Here is an 18,766-nt window from a genome sequence, read left to right on the forward strand (position 1 = left end):
TATTCACAGTTACAGCTGGAACCACTGTTAGGTACTTTAAAGCTCTAGGCTGCAAATGAAAACAGAAAGCTCCTGTTACTCCTGCTTTTCCCCACAAGGTGCATTTCTCATGCAGCTCCCCAGTGGGAGGCTGGAGAGTTCTCTCTGCTATCCCACAAGGAAGGGGAAGTATTTGAGTAGTATGTACATAGATTAAAACAAAACTATGCCCCAAACAACCCCAAGACTACAAAAGAACACAGAGCTGAGTCACAGAGCTGCATGTCAGACATGAGAGGCTGTTTGTGTGGGGAAATACTGTGGCAGTAACACACAGGCTCATGTGCAGAGCTGTGATCTCAGGGAATTGAGCCCTAATGCAGTTTTGGATGAGGGTGTCTGCATCTGGCGCTGGTTCCTCATTAACAGCTCCTTGAGTCTGCCCTCCCTGGCCTCCTTATGGGTCAGATATGCCACATATTTCAAAATTCCAGTGCTTATTCTGGAAGAAAGAGGGAATGGGTAAGTGAACTGCCAAAAGCAAGTTTTAAGGAGTAATGTCAGTACTTACAAACAGTATGTGTGTTGTGTTTTGGAGATGTGGTTTACAATTCCATGGCAAGGTGGAATTGACCTTGCCTGCTCATGCAGGGCAGACCCAGTGAATGACAGTGCAGTCCATAAAGCCATGTAATTGTTTTGGTAACAATAGAAATACGGACTATGTAGAAATCATTCTATTAAAAAAGGCTATTTGGTATTATATCAGGCTTTCTTAAATGTTGAAGTTTTCCCATGAGCCTGCTTTAGAAATAACAGCAAAGCAACCATGATTTTTCTTCTGTCTCCATTTCTCTTCTCTTTGGCAAGTGAAACAGTTTTTTGAGGGAAAACATTAGTGAAATGGTCTTTATTGATATGGCACCTCTGTTCTCTCACTGAAGTGCAACTGCTGTGTAATTTTGGTTGTACATCATTTTGCTTTTTCTTTCGTCCGAAGGAATTCTGTTTGCTTCCTTCCATTAGATAAATGAGGACAAATCTGTAGGTTGGGAACAGAGGGAGATTCAGAGCACTGGGCCCAGGGTGCCCATTGCATACGTGGGCAGCACAGCAGAAATGACAAGGCTGGCTCAAAAGCAGCATGGAAAGATGAAAAAGATGAAGAGAGAGCAGCAGACATGAAGGATGCTGTTTTGCCTGAGGAAAACACTGCTATCCATAAGATATTTAAAGACAAGACTTGTGTACAGGATGAAGGGATCTCAGAAACAAAACACAGATGGCTTCTAAGCTCTGAAACACAAACAGCTGCTGAATCCTGGAGGTTACTCAACTTCATGGGGCTTTCACATTTGAGACTGTATGCGTATCCTTAAAAACAACCCCTTGTATTCAGCCAACTTGTATCTAGCTGAACTGTGGTTCAGAAGCCAAGGGGTGTGATGCTGCAAGAAGATTGAGAGCTGGTTTTATATTTGTGATCTTAAATGCTCCTTGCAAAGTGGGCAGCACTGCTGGCACGTAACTAAAGGTGTGGGTGCTACTTGGGGGAGTGACATCCTTTTGTAGAAGGCTTTTGAGAGATCTTACACCTTGATTGGTTTTTATTTCTGAGAGGAATCCTTCATAGTTTTAGGGACAGTGATGCTCCAGCACAGCCCCAGCAAGTCTGTGCTGGCAGCTGACTGGGAGGGTGAACTGGGGAGCAGGGCCAGGAGCTCAGGGGACCCTGAGGAGCTGCAGGAGAGCATTGTAAGGTTCTGATCCTGCCCCTGGGCTGTGAGAGCTGTGCAGGAGGACAGGCTGGGGGCTGCCTGCATGGAGGGATTTGCAGGGCGCTGGAAGCAGAATGTGCGTCAGCGACGTGTCCTTGTGGCATCGAAGGCCTGCCTCTCCTGCTGGGCTGTACCAGCATGAGCACGGTCAGCAGGGAGAGGGGAGGGTGATGTTCCTCTTTTGGGTACCTGGGGACACTTCTGGAGTGCTGTGCCTGGTTTGGGCTCTCTGGGACAATAAGGATTGTGCCAAACTGGGTGGTCTGGGCTGGAGCGTGTGATGTGTGAGGAGATGCTCAGGGAGCTGGTTTTATTCATCTGGTAGAAAAAGGATTCCTGGGAGGATCCTAGAGCTGTCTTCAGCTTCTGGTGAGAGCATGGAGATAGCCAGGCTCATTTTGGGGGGGAGTAGAGGATAGGATAAAGGACAGGGAGGGCAAATCCTGTTAGATATTAGGGGGAAAGATTGTAATGAAGTTAATCAGTCATTGCAGCAGGGATCCACTCTGAAATGTCCATCCTTGGAGATACTCAAAGTATAACTGAATAATTCCCTGGGCAATGTGGTCTCTGCTGAAGTTAGCCCTCCTCTGAGGAATTTAGGGGATTGACTGATGGACCTTGCAGAGATGCTGTATGTCCACAATTCTTTTTTATGCCGTGGAGAACTGTTCCAGCAGAGACATGGAAATACCACCTGACCAAAGAATGTTGTTAAATATGTCACCAGGACTGGGATGTATTCACTGAGGAAGGCCTCCTGTGCCAGAATCCCACCAAGGATTTTACCACATGGAGAAAATGGAGTTAACAGGAGTGAGAGAGCTGTCCTTGAGAGTGTGTGATGAACCTGGACTGAAACCACCCCAAGAATTTTGATATTTAATGGGTTGGAGAAGGCTGCTTTGCTACTTTTCTGAGAAATAGAAATTAAGGAGAGGTTGACAGGAAATATGTTGATTGTTGGGAATGTACGTCCTCTAATTTGAGGACTTATCTGGCACCTTTTAATCATCTAGAGAATAAGGGAAGAAAAGAATTCAGACATTACAGAAAAATTTTTGACTGAGCAAGCAGTTTAGAAATACTCACAGAACATATTTAATTCAAAGTGTTGAATTTGTATTCAGAAATAAATGTAGAGGAAATAAGCTGAGGATGCTGGAGGAGAAATTTGACTTCCTAAACGTAGCTGGTAAAAGCTTTGGGTAAATATAATTGCTTTCATGTTTTTTTCTTGTTGCCTTGCAGCTAGGTTTGAAAATTCTCCTGCTCTGCACCTAAAGCTGAATAGAGACTTGCTTTAATAAAGCAGCATCAATTCTGCTGTGTTCCATATTGCTTGGATGCAGAGGGAGGATCCTTTCCTCCTTGTGTTCCCCAGTGCCACGAGAGTTATATTGGTGTGAGACTGCTGGGCTCCCCTGGAGCTGCCCCACTGCTGCTGCCTGGGGTTTGTGGCCTCTGTCCTCTCCTTGAATATTAGCCTTTGAGATCTGTCCCTCTGCATGCAGGGTGAAAAAAACCCTCCCATAAAATCTGAATTAACAGCTAAAAAACAAGCAGTGATACTGATTGGGAAATAGAGTGAAGCTTGACTTCAAAAAAACTTTAAAATCCCCAAAAAACTGAAACCAAACCAAACAAAAACTATCAAACCCAACCCCAACCAAACAAGAACAATCCCACAAACCACCAAACAACTGGTTTTTTGCTTTATACCATGGGAAAACTTTTCCAAATTTTAGGAGAACTATAAAAAAATTATTTACTTGACATTACCAGGAACAGATGCATTTATGTTTTAAGAAATAATCCTTTTAAAACATGGAATCTTTCTCTAAAATCTGCATGTTTCTGCAATAAGGCATGAAACCAAAAAATTCTTTTTGTTGGGTCTAGATAGTAATGGAGCTTTTCTTTCATTTGAGCTATAGTTTTTTATTTCATGATGAAAAATGGGTCTGGCACAGAGTTCATGTCCACTTATGTTCAGGGTGTTGCTCTGGGGATGCTCAGCACCAGCTGGGTGCCCGTGCTCCTCTCTCATTGCTCACATTGAATTCTGTCAGCCTGGGTTAGGTAAATTCCAAAATCTGAGTTTTCATCGGAGTCATTCAGGTTTGCTATTAAATTTCATGTGAGCCAACAAAGCCTTTCCAGGCAGGCCTGACATTTTGGCAAGGCCCCAGTAGGATTTTTAGCTGGTGCCAAATCTTTTATTTTTCTCGGCTATCAATGAAGCTGTTGTGGTAATGTGGGTTTTGTGAGCTGTGAGAATTTATGCGCACAAAGGGACCTGCTCTTTGCAGGGAACACTGGAAGCCCTGAGTCCAGGAGGAAGGGTAATTAAAGTTAATGAACCAGGGTAACCTTTCCATGGTGATGACCACTATCCTGATGGTAGGTAAGGGTCAGGGACTAGTCCCGTTTTATAATCGTGCTCTAACTCCGTGCTTTAATTGGGGTTGGATTAAAAATTGGCCATTACCTCCATAACAGAAGTTGTTTGTAGATTTTAAAGGAGTTTTTCAAAGCTCTGCAAGTCTTGAGGAGCTTGTTCTTCTTGAACTTGGCTTTGTGTTGTGTTTTAATGCAGTCTAAAAATGAGGTATTTTTAGAATTTGAGACCAGATAGCGCTATTTCTGTAATGGGAGTAGTTTGGTTATCTCTCCATGGCAGAACAGAAACTCCTTTCTTAAATGCTTCCCCTCTTCAAAGGCTTCATCTGGTTTTATCAGTGAGTCTGGGAAGCCTTAGAACTTGCTGTACACAGAGCAGTTGTGGGTTTGAGGTGACAGCCCTGAAACACTGAATTAAATTTGTGTCTTCTACTACTCACTGGCTTTGTGGCATCAGGTAAGTTACTTTATGCAAGACATTTCCCTTAAAGAGGATTTTGTGGATTTTTCTATCTAAGGGATGGACTAAACAGAAAAACTTTGCTTCTGCTATCTCCAAAATCTTGTTGATGTATAAATCCTGTGCCAAACAGGGCACAGGCTGAGATGTCATTGATAGACTACATGCACAGGATCCAAAATGTTAAATATTGTTCATTTGTCTGTCTGGAATTTTAATCAGAAGGCTGTGGGTTTGATTGCCTCTTATGTAAATGTAGAAATAGAAAATGACTCTGAGAATTGGCTGTCTATCAATCCTAAAATCTTCCATTACTAAACCAAACCACATTTTTGTCTTGATGACTAGTTCCATTCAAAGAGGAGTGGTGTTTTAAGTAAAAAAAAAAGAGTTTAAATTTCTCTTCTGATAGTTTGTCTTTGTCACAGATGTTTTGTAGGTATTAGCCTGTTTAAACACACTGTCTTTTTAAAATAAAATTACCTTTTTTTTCTTTTAATAGAAACTGTTTATTTGTTTGGTGGCTGGGATGGAACTCAGGATCTGGCTGACTTCTGGGCATACAGTGTGAAGGAAAACCAGTGGACCTGTATATCCAGGGATACTGAGAAAGAGGTAAGTTCTGCAAACATCTATATTTTTAAAAATACATCAATGGTTGCCCTCAAAAATGCCCCTACTAAAGTACTTGTGTTGAAGAGCAGTATAAGGTGAGAGCCACAGAGTTCAGACCTTCAAGTTCTGAAGACTTTTGAAATGCTTGTGTGGGGAAAATACGAGCTGGAGGTGGCTTTGAAGTGTTAAGATTCCTGGAGGGGAAAGGTTTATTTCTCAAAAGCAGAAATGATCAGCCAAAAAATCAGCTCAGCAAGCAGACCACGAGTTAAATAATTTTGTGTGGCTGAACAACCAGACTTATCACAGAATCACAGAATGTTTTGGGTTGGAAGGGACCTTAAAGATCATCCAGTTCCAGCCCTGCTGCCATGGGCAGGGACACCTCCCACTGGAAGGTTCCAAGAACTTGCTAATGAACATTTCAGACCCAATCCTGATGTTGGAGCATCAACAAATTGTTTATTTTTTTAGCTTCTGTCAAAAATGAATAGAAATGGACAACTACCAGATGGAAATCCAGAGGACAGGGGTTACTGCCAAAGGCTACACAAGCCCGAGAGCTTTCGTGGAATTCATTTGAACCATTTTCCTTGGCCTGTTTTGCTCAGTATTTGACGTATGAAACCTGAAATGAATGTAGCCTGGGTTATGGGACGAGACAAAAGAAGTCCAAGACCTCTGGCTTGTGTAGTCATTTCACTGTACACTGAAATCTTCAAGTTCTTTGTGGTTATTGTATTATGAGTTCATTACTTGTTTGTCAGAGGAAAATTCATGCCACGTCTTCTTGGAGGTGTGAGAAGTTTGAGATCCACCACTTTTCAGGGGTTGATTTCCTCAGCTATTTGAAAACAGTATAAAAACATCTTGTTTCTCATTTGTATTTCTCAGTTTCTTGTCACGGCTAATTTTGTGAGCTTCCTTACCAGATTAAACGCTTTAATATTCTCATTTTTTTCATGGCAAAGGTTTTTTTAGAGGTTGTAATCAAGCAGAACAAATAGCCTGAGTTAAAAAAAAAAAAAAAAAGAATAAAATCTCACAGGCATTTCCTGTAGCCCTCAAATCTCTGTGTCATGTACTTAGTGATTGGAACATGCTTTAAAAATGGGCAGTACCAAAACTGAACGTGATACTCTGGTTTGTGTCAAAACAGAGCTGTGGAGAAGTAAAATTGTTATATTTATGTTCTGTTTAGTCAAAAAGGGGCTGCTTTTATTCTTGCACAAACCAGTGTGGGTCAGTCTGGTATTTAAGGGATTTATTTCCTTCTTGCTGGGGTCATGCCACATCTGGTTGAGTTTCTCTAAAGCTTAGGAAGCCTGGCTGGGATATTTTCTCTCCAGGTTCCTCGTGCCTGACTCCAGCAGGGTAAGGATGGGAGGAAGGAGAGATGCACAAAAAGAGAGCTGTGGAGGAGACACAGTAGAAGAGGTGTGAGTTGATGTGATTAAACGATAATAAAGGGATTTTGGAGGGAAAAAGGTTAGCAGAGTGTTATGAAAGCTCAGGAAATTCAGATGGAAGATGGGAAGGGTTGCGGGGAGAGGAGGAAAGAGGAGTTTTAAAAAGTGGAGACTTGTTGAATGTATGAGGAAGTTCGAAGAAGGGATGTACTTAACAGAGAAAAGCGTGGAGAAATGTGGGTGGCTTTGGAAAGGGAATTCTGGAAGGACTCTCCGTGACAAACTTGTGAGGTGGGGCCCCTTTGAGCCTTGTGGAGTTCAACTAGGCCAAGTACAAGGTCGTGCACATGGATTGGGGCAATTCCAAGAACAGAGAGGCCAAGCAGAGAATGGATCCAAGAGCAGCCCTGAGGAGGAGGAGGACTTGGGGTGTTGGTGGATGAGAAGCTTGACAGGTCTCAGCGATGTGGACTTGAGCACTTCTGCTCTGAAGCCAGGCTGGCAGAGCTGGGGCTGCTCACCTGGAGCAGAGAAAGCTCCAGGGAGACCTCAGAGCCCCTTCCAGTGCCTAAAAGTGCTGCAGGAGAGCTGGAGAGTGACTTGGGACAAAGGCACAATGTACCAGGACCTGGGGGAATTACTTCCCACTGCCAGAGGGCAGGGATAGATGGGATATTGGGAAGGAATTCCTGGCTGGGAGGGTGGAGAGGCCCTGAGGTTGCCCAGAGAACCTGTCACTGCCCCTGGATCCCTGGAAGTGTCCAAGGCCAGGTTGGATGGGGCTTGGAAGCAGCCTGGGATAGTGGAAGATGTCCCTGCCCATGGCAGGGGGTGGCACTGGATGGGCTTTAAGGTCCCTTTCCACCAAACCATTCCATGATTCTGATACGTTCAGCAGTGTTCAGGAAGCCTCCTGAAGTGTACATCAGGGTTTTGGTGACTTTCAGAGGTGCAGTGAGCTGGCAGCTGCTGTACTTGGAAACCAGCAGTGGGTTGTGGGTTTTTTTTTCCAAAGAGATCTGGATGAAACCTGATTTAGAAATGAAAAGGTCAATCTCAAATGTTGAGAAGTAAATTCAAAAACAAAGACTCCAGATGTTTCTCTAATAGGGACATCAACTGCTCAAAACAATTTGCAAAAAGGAAATGTCTGTTGACATGGAATTTTAAAAAATATTCAGAGTAGATTCCAGTAGAGCTTAATCTTGTTTTGTTGTATTGTGCTAGTTCTGGTTCTGGCTTTTTTATTCTAATTAATCAGTGACAGTGCTTAAATTAGCCGCTCAATAATTAAACTTGGATAAGAGTAAAATATGGTGAAAGTTGCATCCTGTCCAGTGTTATTGTAGGGATAATGCACAGTAATGCTTTTGGGATAAGGGTGCTGGAAGCTTCTGTTGCAGCGCATTGGGAAAACCTTGTGTGACCTTTTTAGAAAACATTTTTGCTGCTGTTTTTCCAAGTTTCCCAGTGAGGTGTGTCTTTGTCACCTGAAGTTGCATTTGTTTGCTCTGTTAACAATTAGACCACCAAAGCTGTTTTTCTGTAGCTCTTTTTCATAGAATCATTGAATAGTTAAGTTGGAAAAGCTCTCTAAGATCAACTCCATCTGTTCTCCCAGCACTGCCAAAGCCACCACTAAACCATGTCCCCAAGTCTCACATCCACATGGCTCCAGGGGACTCCACCACTGCCCTGGGCAGTCTGTTCCAGGACAATGCTTTCAGTGAAGAAACTTTTCCACATATCCAAGCTCAACTTCCCCTGGTGTAACTTGAGGCCTTTCCCTCTCCTGTCCCTGTTCCCTGGGAGCAGAGCCCGACTCCCCTGGCTGTCCCCTCCTGTCAGGAGTTGTGCAGAGCCACAAGGTCCCCCTGAGCCTCCTTTTCTCCAGGCTCAGCCCCTTTCCCAGCTCCTTCAGCCTCTCCTGGGGCTCCAGACCCTTCCCCAGCTCTCTTCTCTTCCCTGGGTATGCTCCAGCTCCTTATGTCTGTCTTGTATGTCTGGACAAAATGCTCAGGGCACTGCTGGAGTAGCTGATCACTTACAGCATGAAGAAACAGGTTCTGGAGGAGCTGCTGGGAGAGCACAGCAGCGCTGCTGATGGACAGACAGACCCCACCATCCCTTCAGTGTATGGATCCAGCAGGATTCCTGCTGTGCTTGTCAAAATCTCATCCTCAAGCCTGAATCCTTCCAGGGAGATGCTCCATGGAGCAGCTCAGCACCTCTCAGCTTACCCACAGCTTCTGTCTCTGGAATGTGTGACAGCCCTGTGAATCAGCTGGCACAAGGCACAGCCAAAATGCATTTCATTTAAGAGCCTTTAAGAGTTTCTACCCTGAATCAAGTGGAATGTTCTGACAAATGCTGTTGTCTTCAGGGTTTTTTTAGTGGCTGTAGATCAACAGACCTCTTCAGGATTAGGGAATAGATAGTTTTAAAAAAATAAACCTTGTCATTCCTCGGACTTTTCTATTCTAGGCCAGTGTCAGTTAATAGAGAAATTTAATGTGTGTGTTTTGATTTCTCTTTCTAGTTTCCAAGCAGCAGCTTTCTCTTTTGAAGGGTAATTTAGTGAGATTTAGTGCAGGAGGACATGAGTTTTAAGTGTAGGAAAGTCTTCATTTGGTGTAAATTGAGAGTCTGGAGATATTGAAATAGGATCAAAATGCTGAGGGATGTTGATGCCTCTGGAGATCAGATAAATGAGACTAAAGCAGTGTGATAGTTGGCATATTTTGTGTGTTTCTGGTGTTCCTGTACTTTGTTTTAGCATTTCCTAGAGACAAGAGATGGGGGTAATCTCCCTTCAAACAGTGTCACTGCACTGATTGGTACCTTCTGTGCTGCATCTTGGAAAATACATTGATTCATCCTCATTCTGGTTTCTTCAGAGGAAAACCCTGCTCACAAATCAGCTCTATGAAGGATGTGGAAATTGTGGAAATGGGTTAGGTTTAAGTGACACTGTGTTTCTCTCAAAAATTGTTGAAATGTTTCCTTACTAAAGGTGGAAGTGAAGGTCTTGTCATGGTTTAACTGCTTGAGAGGATAAATCTTTGCTCACAATGAAGGAAAGTGTAGGTCAACAAATGCCTCCTGTTCAGTAGGTTCAAAATGATGTAGAAAATGGGTATATTGTGAGGTGACAGTTCACTGTGAGCACCAAGTGCTTTTCCAGCATGCTGAAAGTAAAAGCTGACAAGTGTAGAAAGATCTCCTAATGGTGAGGGCCAGGGGGAATTTCAGCTGCTGTTGTATTTCCAGTTAAATTTTCTCCAGCCTCTGCCTGCACTTCTTTGCATTTGTTGAAATGGATGAATTTACCCAAAGCTTTCAGTGTCATACTACCACAGAAACATTTTTTGTAGGACTTTGTGACACCTCTAACTGTTTCTTTGGGTGTGATGCAGCAGTACATGAGCTTATCAATGTAAAACCTTTCCCCTGTGCTGTTTGAAGTGTAGGAATTGAACTAGTCTGAGATACTGACTTCTTCCCACAGATGGTGATACAGTTTGGAAGACACTTCAAGTGACTTGAGGGGCTTTTTGTTGCAAATATTGCCATGTTTACGGACTGGAGCTCTAATGCAGTGAACGTGCCACGTCCTGCTGCTGAGCAGTTCCAGCGGTACAGATGCTCAGTTGTATGAGATGCCTGGTGCCACAAAAGCACATAGGGAGAAGGCAGCTGTCCCTGAAAGAAACTTGGATACTGCAGACCTACCTCGCAGCCAACTTCCTAAATAGTGCAAATGCCTACAAAAGTAGGGACAAAGACGGCAGATGCTGGAGTGAACCAAATGAAAAGTATCCTAGGCTGATCCTAAATATCACAGGCTAATGGTTTACTTTCCTCCCTGTTTAGCAGCATAATGGTGTAAAAATGTTCTAAGCCAGTATTCTTTCACCAGAATGTTAGAGACTTTCACATATGCCTGACTGACATCCCCAGTGATTTCCACTTAGGCAGCCTAAAGCAAAAAGACTCTGTTGAGGGAGTAGCACCTCAGCTTTTAAAAATAATTTATTTTAAAATATTTTGGAAAAGGTTTTCAGCTTTTAAAGCTAATTTATGTGCTTATGCTGCCGTGTTTGCCTCCAGAGTTCTGTCCTCTTCACCCTGGTTTGTTTGTCTTTTTTTAACTTTGACATTTTTTTAAGGAAAAGATCATCCACATTTGAAAACAGCTTCGGGTCTTAAGCTATTCAGTTCCCTCACTAGGAGCCTGTATTTCTTGCTTCCAGCATGAAAAGAAGCCCAGAAAATCAGCCAAACTTCAGTTATTCCTCACACCAGATGTTGGAAGGTGTGGAGGTCCCTTTCCTCCACACGCTGCTGTTCAAGTCAGTCTCGTGGAGAAAGGAGCATTAAATAAATACCTTGTGCCCAATGTTCTGGAGGCTGCACAACTCTGGCAGCCCTGGAACCTGTGCGTGCCAGTCCTCAGGTTATGCTGAATTTCCAAGTCATCATAAAGCTTTCAGTTGCAAAGTAAAACTACTTTTAGTCCTTGAAGTAATGCATCAGGCAGAGTTGATTTGTGGCGTTTATGTTCCGATAAAAATCACCACTTCAGCTGCAGCTTATGATGAGTTTAATGCTCTGATCTCTGGTCTGGAATGGAACTTTATTTTACTTACATTGCTTTATTGGGACGTTATTGCATCATCCTAATGCATTTTGCAATTCCCTGTAAATTGTAGATGAGGCAGTGTAGAGTCATTCTTGGGTGGCTATGGATGCATCTTGGGGGAAAATGACATTACAGGATTTTCAGGGAAAGATTTAGTGAGGAGGTGGATATTGATACAAGGAATTCTGATTTATATTCTTTTGGCTTTTAAAGACACAAATATTTTTTCATCTCAACTTTGAGATGAGCCAGCTGGAATGCCAGGACCCCAGCATTTCACACTGAAGGGATTCAAAGAGAAGGATTTCAAAGAAATAGGAGAATATGCAGAGGAGAGGTGGAAGGAAAACTTTCACTCACTTTTGCCTGTGTGGTAAAATAGCTTCACAGACCAGTCAGCTTTGCCTTGGGAGCAATGTCTTATTTCAGCTACACCGAGAGACTTGTTACATTAATGTTACATTAACATTCCTCAATCTGTACAAATACAGAAATCCCTAAAGAAATATCACTTATCCCAAGGTGGTAACATAGGGGAAGCAGTCTCAAGTGGTATCACAGACAAATCTGTAGCTAAATTGTCTGGATAATTACGTGCTTGAAAATGGAGTAAGTTTTTGTGGATCTTGCTACTGAGGTATTTCAGCAACTGGGTTTTGGAGGTACTTAGGAATTGAGATTTCTGGAGTGTCTCAAGAGAACTTCCTGGCACAATGGCTGGTGCAATGATGTGTTGAATTCAGACCTACCTGAAAGAGCTTAGTGTGTTTAATAGGACTTAATCCGTGAATTTTCCAGGCCGTGCATGTGATGGAGATCTAACTGATACTGGGCTCTAGGAAATTAAACAGCCACTTTTACAACTTGCTAACACCTTTGGGTGCAAACTACTCTTTTATCACCTGTTCAAAACAGTCTTCACTTTCTCAGAAACATCTGAGAGCCTGTGGCTGTCAAAGGATTTAGACTTAGAATTTCATGTCTGTCACTGGCATCTCAAGGACAATTAATTACAAAAAAAAAATCAACTTCTGAAAGTGTAGTCTTGCTTGTAACCTTTGTGGCTCAACAGTTTATAAGCAACCAGTTAAATTTTTTCAGCCTTCTGGTGTGCGAGTGGGGCTGTAGCTCAGCCGAGTAGTTTGTGTCCATGGAAAAATCTCTCTTGGCTGGACCTTTGCTGGCCATTGTTACTGGTAATGAGAGGACAGCGTGAACTTGTGATGCATGCAGAAATGACCTCACTCAACATCCTGCAATTGTTAATGGGGTTACTGAAATTCGGCACACGAGGGATGTTGTCCTGAGGGCCCATCTTGGAGCTGGTGAAAGCTCTGCTGCTCTGGTGGGTCGTCTGTTACGTTTCATCAGAGCTACTGAAAGCAGAGCTGAGCAGTGGATGTGGAACAAACTGACAATTTACTTGGTAAAATTCAAGAAGTTCCAATTTTTTGCACATTTCAGCAGTATGAGCAGCACTTTGTTTGCAGGTGAATTGTGCCTTTTGTTAGAAATACCAGAGAATTGTTGTCCTTTTGCTGCAAGGTCACTCTGTACTGGGGTATTCCTTCAATACTTCTCTTGTTTGCATTTGTAAGCTGAATCACAAAGGTTGGATGACTTCTATTTTTGACTGTAAACTAAAGCCTGCACGAGATCTTCATACCATTCCTGCAACTTTCTTGACATAAATTAAAGATCACAGAGTGGTTTGGGTTGGAAGAGACCTGAAAGATCAACTCATTCCACCCCCTGCCATGCACTGGGACACCTTCCACTGTCCCAGGTTGCTCCAAGCCCCATCCAGCCTGGCCTTGGGCACTTTCAGTGATGGGGCAGCCACAGCTTCTCTGGGCACCCCTTGCCAGGGCCTCCCCACCCTCCTGAGCAGAGAATTTCCTCCTAACAGCTAATCTAAAGGTTTCATCTTTTGGTTTAAAACTGTTCTGCCTTGCCCTACCATTATCTGCCTGTGTAAAAAGTCCCCCTTCATCTTTTTTATAACCTCCTTTTAAATACTGAGTGACCACAAATTAGTTCTCACTATTTGCATGCTTGAAGATGTGGGAGCTTTTCCCCTTTCCCCTTTTCCACTGGCTTGTAAGATGTCTTGTTTTACTGCAATACAATATCCATGGTGTTATGCATTGCTGGAAGGCCTTGATGATACCTTGGTGTGAGGGAGAGCTCAGGAGATTTAGGAATGTGACTCCTGCACTGGCACTTCCTCTGGCGTTGGCTGCTAAAGCTGTTTCTGCACTGTAGGAAAACTCAGACAGTACAGCTGTCAAAGCACAGTGTTGGTGCTTTGGGAAGTTCAGCTGTGAGGACACACTTGGTCTTTAGAGGTGCCTTAATCAGAGCACATCAGCAGCCAGAAGATCATGTATTAATTCATTCCTTTATGAAAATACTCTCTTATTTCAGCTAGCAGGCTGGCAGGGAGGCTAATAAATAATAATTCCATGAGAATAGAGCATTATCTATTTGTTTTCATAGCAATGCTCATGTGCTGCACTGAGTCTGTGCTGTGGTAAACCTGTGCTGATCCCTGGAGGATGGAGCAAAGACTTGGGGTCAAGTTCATGTCAGACTGGAAGGGTTGGGCTGTCAAGGGTCATCAAATCCAGGCCGCTGCTGTCATAAGGATCGTGTCGTATGATCTCTGAGCCTGATCATTTGACTTATAAGCTCATTGAACCGTCTTTTAAAAATAGAACATCAGGCCATTTATTTTTTTAATTCTGATTTAAGCAGGGAAAGTCTCTTTGTGGCAAGCTCAGCTCAAGGCTGCGCAGCATCAACAGTGGGAAAATAGGACTGTCCCAAATGTGAGCGTGCTTTTAGGAAGGGGAGAAAGAAAGCTTCATCCTATTCAATTTTGTTGTTTTGCTACCTTGAAGAGATGTGCACACAAAACTGTGTGCTAAAAGCTGCCTCTGACTTTAATCTGCTCCATCATGTCTGAGTCAGATGCCCAGAAAGGACTTTGCTGGTAAATCTATCCCGTGGCATCGCTGTAGGAGGGCACCAGTAAGCAGATTAGCCATAGCTCAAATTCTGTGTCAACCAGGGGTGCCTTCCCTGTCTTGCCTGTGCCTGGACTTATTAATAATTAATTATAACTTTTTAATATTTAAACCTAATATTTTTCATAAGACATTTAACTCTCTTGTGTGAAAAATGGTGTAAATTCATGGCTTTCCAGTACTGGTCCTGAGGAGTTTTCAGCATCATGACTCTTAGATGGATTCTGGTCTACTTTTTAGGCTTCCCAAAATATTGATTGTCAGAACATACTTAATTTGTATGTAACAGTTTTCTAGAGAAGCTGTGGCGACCCCATCCCTGGAAGTGTCCAAGACCAGGCTGGATGGAGCTTGGAGCAACCTGGGATAGTGGAAGGCAGGGGAGTTGGACTGGATGAGCTTTAAGGTCTCTTCCAACCCAAACCATTCTGTGGCTGATGAACTTGCATGTTTTTAGAAATATTCTTTATAACTGGTAAAGCAGCCTTAAAAATTAAGTTGGAGTATCTGTTACTTCTATAAATAGTGGCAAGAATCATGAAATTTTAAAGGTTGGCAGGGACCTTAGAGATCATCTAGTCCCAACTCCTTGCCACGGGCAAGGACACCTTCCACTAGCCCAGGTTGCTCCAAACCCCATCCAGCCTGGCCTTTGAACACTTTCAGGGATTATTTGCAGAGTAATTTAAAGAATGGAGCATACACTGAGCATCCAAAATATGTTTTCTTGGAGCTAAACTCCCATTTTATACTCCTAGAAACATTCAGTCCTTTGCTCCGTCTACCCTGTGTGACATCCAAAATTTTTAATTCTAGTGCTGGACCTGTCTAGTCTTGGTCATCAAATGACACGGGTGGCACCGATTTCTGCCATCATACAGAGCAGCAAGTTGGGATTTGCTGTTTGAGGGAGGATCTTTCACGCTGAAGAAACCCTTACAGAGAGCTCTGGGCCCCTGCCATGTGGCTGCTCTGGCCTTGAGCACGATTGTGATTTTCCTGTTGTGTGGTTGAATATGCAGGACCCTCCCTCTGGTGCTTTGGTGCTCCTGGCACATCATCAGTGATTTCGTGGGTGGTAGGAATGAGACATCAGCCCCCAGCTCCTTCTGGTTTGTGTTTTGTGTTGAGGGGCCATACAAAACCCCTCAATGCTACCATAACAAAAAAGATTAGGTTAAATTATTTTCTTACTTTTCTGGCACCTTTTGGTTATGATAAAGTTAAAATGCCTTCTGTGAGTAACATGTATGGGATGAAAGTGTTTTATTTTGTTGTATGGCTGCAGTTGTTTCTCTTGCTGAATTTAGTGCTCATCTACAGCAAAGCAAATCTTTGCTGCGGCTCAGATAAAACATTTTCAGAGCACATTAGCTGTAGACTGGCATTGATAAAGCACTAACAAGCTCTAATCTTAAAGCACATGGACTTGAATTAATGCCAGGAATAATATGCATTTCCTTTCATTTTCAAGTTTGTGGAGAACTTTCCCCTTTTTTTGGGGAGGAGGGGGGGATGGAGAAGGAAATGAATTATAGTCCAAAACTGGGAAATGAGAGCAATTAATCTCTGCAGTTGTGTGTAGGCAGGAGGGACTATTTGTTGCCTGACAGGCTGCTCTCAGGACTGGAAACAAAGTAGGTTGTTTGTGTCTTTTTATGTCCTCGTCCTAGTTTGCTTTAGGACAAGAGCATTTACCTCATGATGCTTATTTTTGAACTTCATACTGGAGGCAGTGTTCACATTCCACTCAGTCTTTTACAAGACCAAGAACGGGGAATTAGTCAGCTGTTCTTTGTTTTTATTTCCCTGACTCTTGAAAAGGATCCAGGCTTGCTCCTGAGGTTTTTCATCTGGATTGGTCTGAATAAAACAGATTTTTCTTGCAACTGAAACCCCTTTATTTGCAAAAGGTTATGATAACCAGAAGAAGCCAAGCTCCCCCAGTTTTGTTTGGGATAGGCAGTGGAACTGGCTTCCTGTAGTCATGCTCACATTAAAGGAGGTTCATAGGACATTTATTTAAAAACAAACCAAAAAGTGAAAGCTGTCATGTTTGTGCCTTAGTGTAGCATGCCGGGGTGCTGTTGCTAAGATGATGCCTGCTGATTCTGGCATAAATAGTGATTTGAGCAGACCCTACCCTAAGGAGTTGAGTCCCAATCCTTTCTCCCCTGTATAGGAACAAATCAATTATTCTAAGGAGGCGGTGTTGTCTCTCGGTGCTGTTGTGTTGCTTTTTGAAAACGTTTTGTAAGTTAGTCCTTAAGTGGGATAATTGCTTTCAGCATTTGCAAGTTAAATGAAGAAAGCTCTAATTAGATTTTATAAAGTGGCTTAGCATGTTGAGAAGGCTTTTCATAAAGTATACTGTGTATTCACTTGGCGTTGCACAATTGAATTTCGTGTAGCACTGACGAAACTTAAAAATCCTATTTGGCCCTGGGCGCTTAAAGGATTGAAAGCCTGTCTTAAGTGCTCCTGGCCATGCAGCCTCTCTTCCTCTCCCCACCATCCCACCCTCACCAGGGCGTTTATCTGTGTTGTAGAGACCAGAGGAGTTGCATCAACACCAGCCTGTTGGAGGAAGAGCCCTGGAGCTGGGCATAAAGCTTGGTGTTTTGTAGCACTTCCAAGCAGGGCCCTGCACATGCTGTTTATTCTGTTTTAGCTGTGACTGTGCTCTGCTCATTGTACAGTGGGGCTGGGTGGCACAGAGCCACTTTGTTCAGGTCACTCCTGGCTCTGCGCAGGCTCTTATTGAGTCCCACACAAACCCAGCAGTGCCTGTGCTTAGTAGTTTTTGGTATTGTTTGGTGTCCTGTAGGTTAGAAATGTGATATGCTAATGCTTTCATCTTGCCATTACAGCTTTGGCAGCAGCTGAGGCACTGGCCAAAGCAGCCTGACACACTGCTTGCCATCTGAATAAGGACTTAGCCCAGTCACAAGTCCCTTTCACGTGTGGTTTCTGCAGTGTGTGTGCCAGGAGCTTTCTGATGAGAATTGGAAGGAGTCCCCAGAGCCAGTGTTTGTTCAGGGCATTTGGGTGCTGTTGCTGGATTTGACTTGTAGAGTCTTATGGAAGAGGGGCTCTGTTTGGGACGTGACACCTCTGCTACCTCAGTCAATCAGGTTGTGAAGCTTCATCAGCAGAAATGTGGATTCCACTTGTAACAACTTAGAAGAGACCAGATCTAAAGTAAAGCACTTAATTATAAAATCACAGAATGGTTTGGGTTGGGATGGACCTTAAAAACCCTCTAGTTTCACCTCCCTGCCATTGACAAGGACACCTTCCACTAGGCCAGGCTGCTGAGGGCCCCATCCAGAGTTGAGGAGTTTTGCATGGGTTTGTTACAAGTTCAGAAAATCACAGAAGCAACTTGTCAAAACTGTGACTTGGTGATAAGGCCTGAATTTGAAGAAGGGGCATAGAGATCTCTAGTAAGATCCCCTCAGCCTGAGACATTAATTAATGGATTATAACCAGCCTACATCCTGGCAGGGGGACAAAAGGTTGTTCTTTTGCCCTCTAGCCATGCTTGATCTCTTCAACCTTGGGTTAGAAGAGTGATCTCTGTCATGGTCAGTTTTTCCCACTCATTGCTTTTAAAGGGTCAGATTCTTTGAACACTTGTGGAATCAACAGACTTTGCCATTTGAATTTACAGGATTGCTGTGTCCATGACAAGCTGTGGCCGTGTGTTCTTTGTGCAGACAGGCTGCTGTTGTAACCACATGGAGCACACAGCTTTGGATGAACATTCACAGCCATCCACAGGCACTTGATTCATCACATGTGCCTCAAAGTGTTTTACTCTTTTGTAGTGTCTTTTTAAGTGGACTTTGTGTCCCTCTTTGAAGTACATATGAACTACAAGGGCTGCCATGGTCAAGCTGAACTCAGAAGTGAACACAGATTTAGACCGTTCTCCTTTCCTGCCTTAAATGTCAAACCAGCTTGTATCACTGTTAATGGAGTTATTTACTCATTTTGGTAAACATGTTGGCTAAGGAAGAAATTTTGGCAGGTTCCTCGTGATCTTCTGAGTGGTGTGCAGGCAGAACTCCAGTTTTCTTTGAAAACAGATTTCAAATTGGATGAAGTTTCCTATGTTACAAGAGATAGTTCATGCTATGGCAGGCTCTGCAGTTTAGTGAACTTGAGGTGATGAAGATTCTGTGTCTGTAAAGATGAAATGTTAACCATAACAGCTCTTTAAGAAAGCAGACATTACTGTATGAGATGTGACCAGGACATAATTAAAGAAAAAAGATATTTTTTCTGTATTCTTTTCTCATTTTAAAATAGTCTCAGGAAATCCGTATGTTGCATACTTAGTGCAGCAACTGTGTTGTTGGTGCCAGTGCCTTGAAATGGGTATTGGGTTGTGAAGTGTCTCAGCCTTGTGTCTGTGCTCAGACAAATTTTGGTTGATGATGTAGCTT

The 18,766-nt window shown here is 43.1% G+C and overlaps 1 protein-coding gene across 2 annotated transcripts in view; it reads left to right on the top strand.

The window, feature by feature from the left end:
* The window catches only part of MKLN1 (muskelin 1), a 99,245-nt gene that overhangs the window by 50,579 nt on the left and 29,900 nt on the right, over window positions 1–18,766 (top strand). For both annotated transcript variants that reach the window (XM_063397119.1, XM_063397120.1), the window contains one exon: window positions 5,123–5,235. In XM_063397119.1, the coding sequence (XP_063253189.1) occupies window positions 5,123–5,235 (113 nt within the window). The remainder of the gene's footprint in view (window positions 1–5,122; window positions 5,236–18,766) is intronic.

Source organism: Prinia subflava, chromosome 4, assembly GCF_021018805.1.
Source record: "Prinia subflava isolate CZ2003 ecotype Zambia chromosome 4, Cam_Psub_1.2, whole genome shotgun sequence".
NCBI classification, from domain to species: Eukaryota; Metazoa; Chordata; class Aves; order Passeriformes; family Cisticolidae; genus Prinia; species Prinia subflava.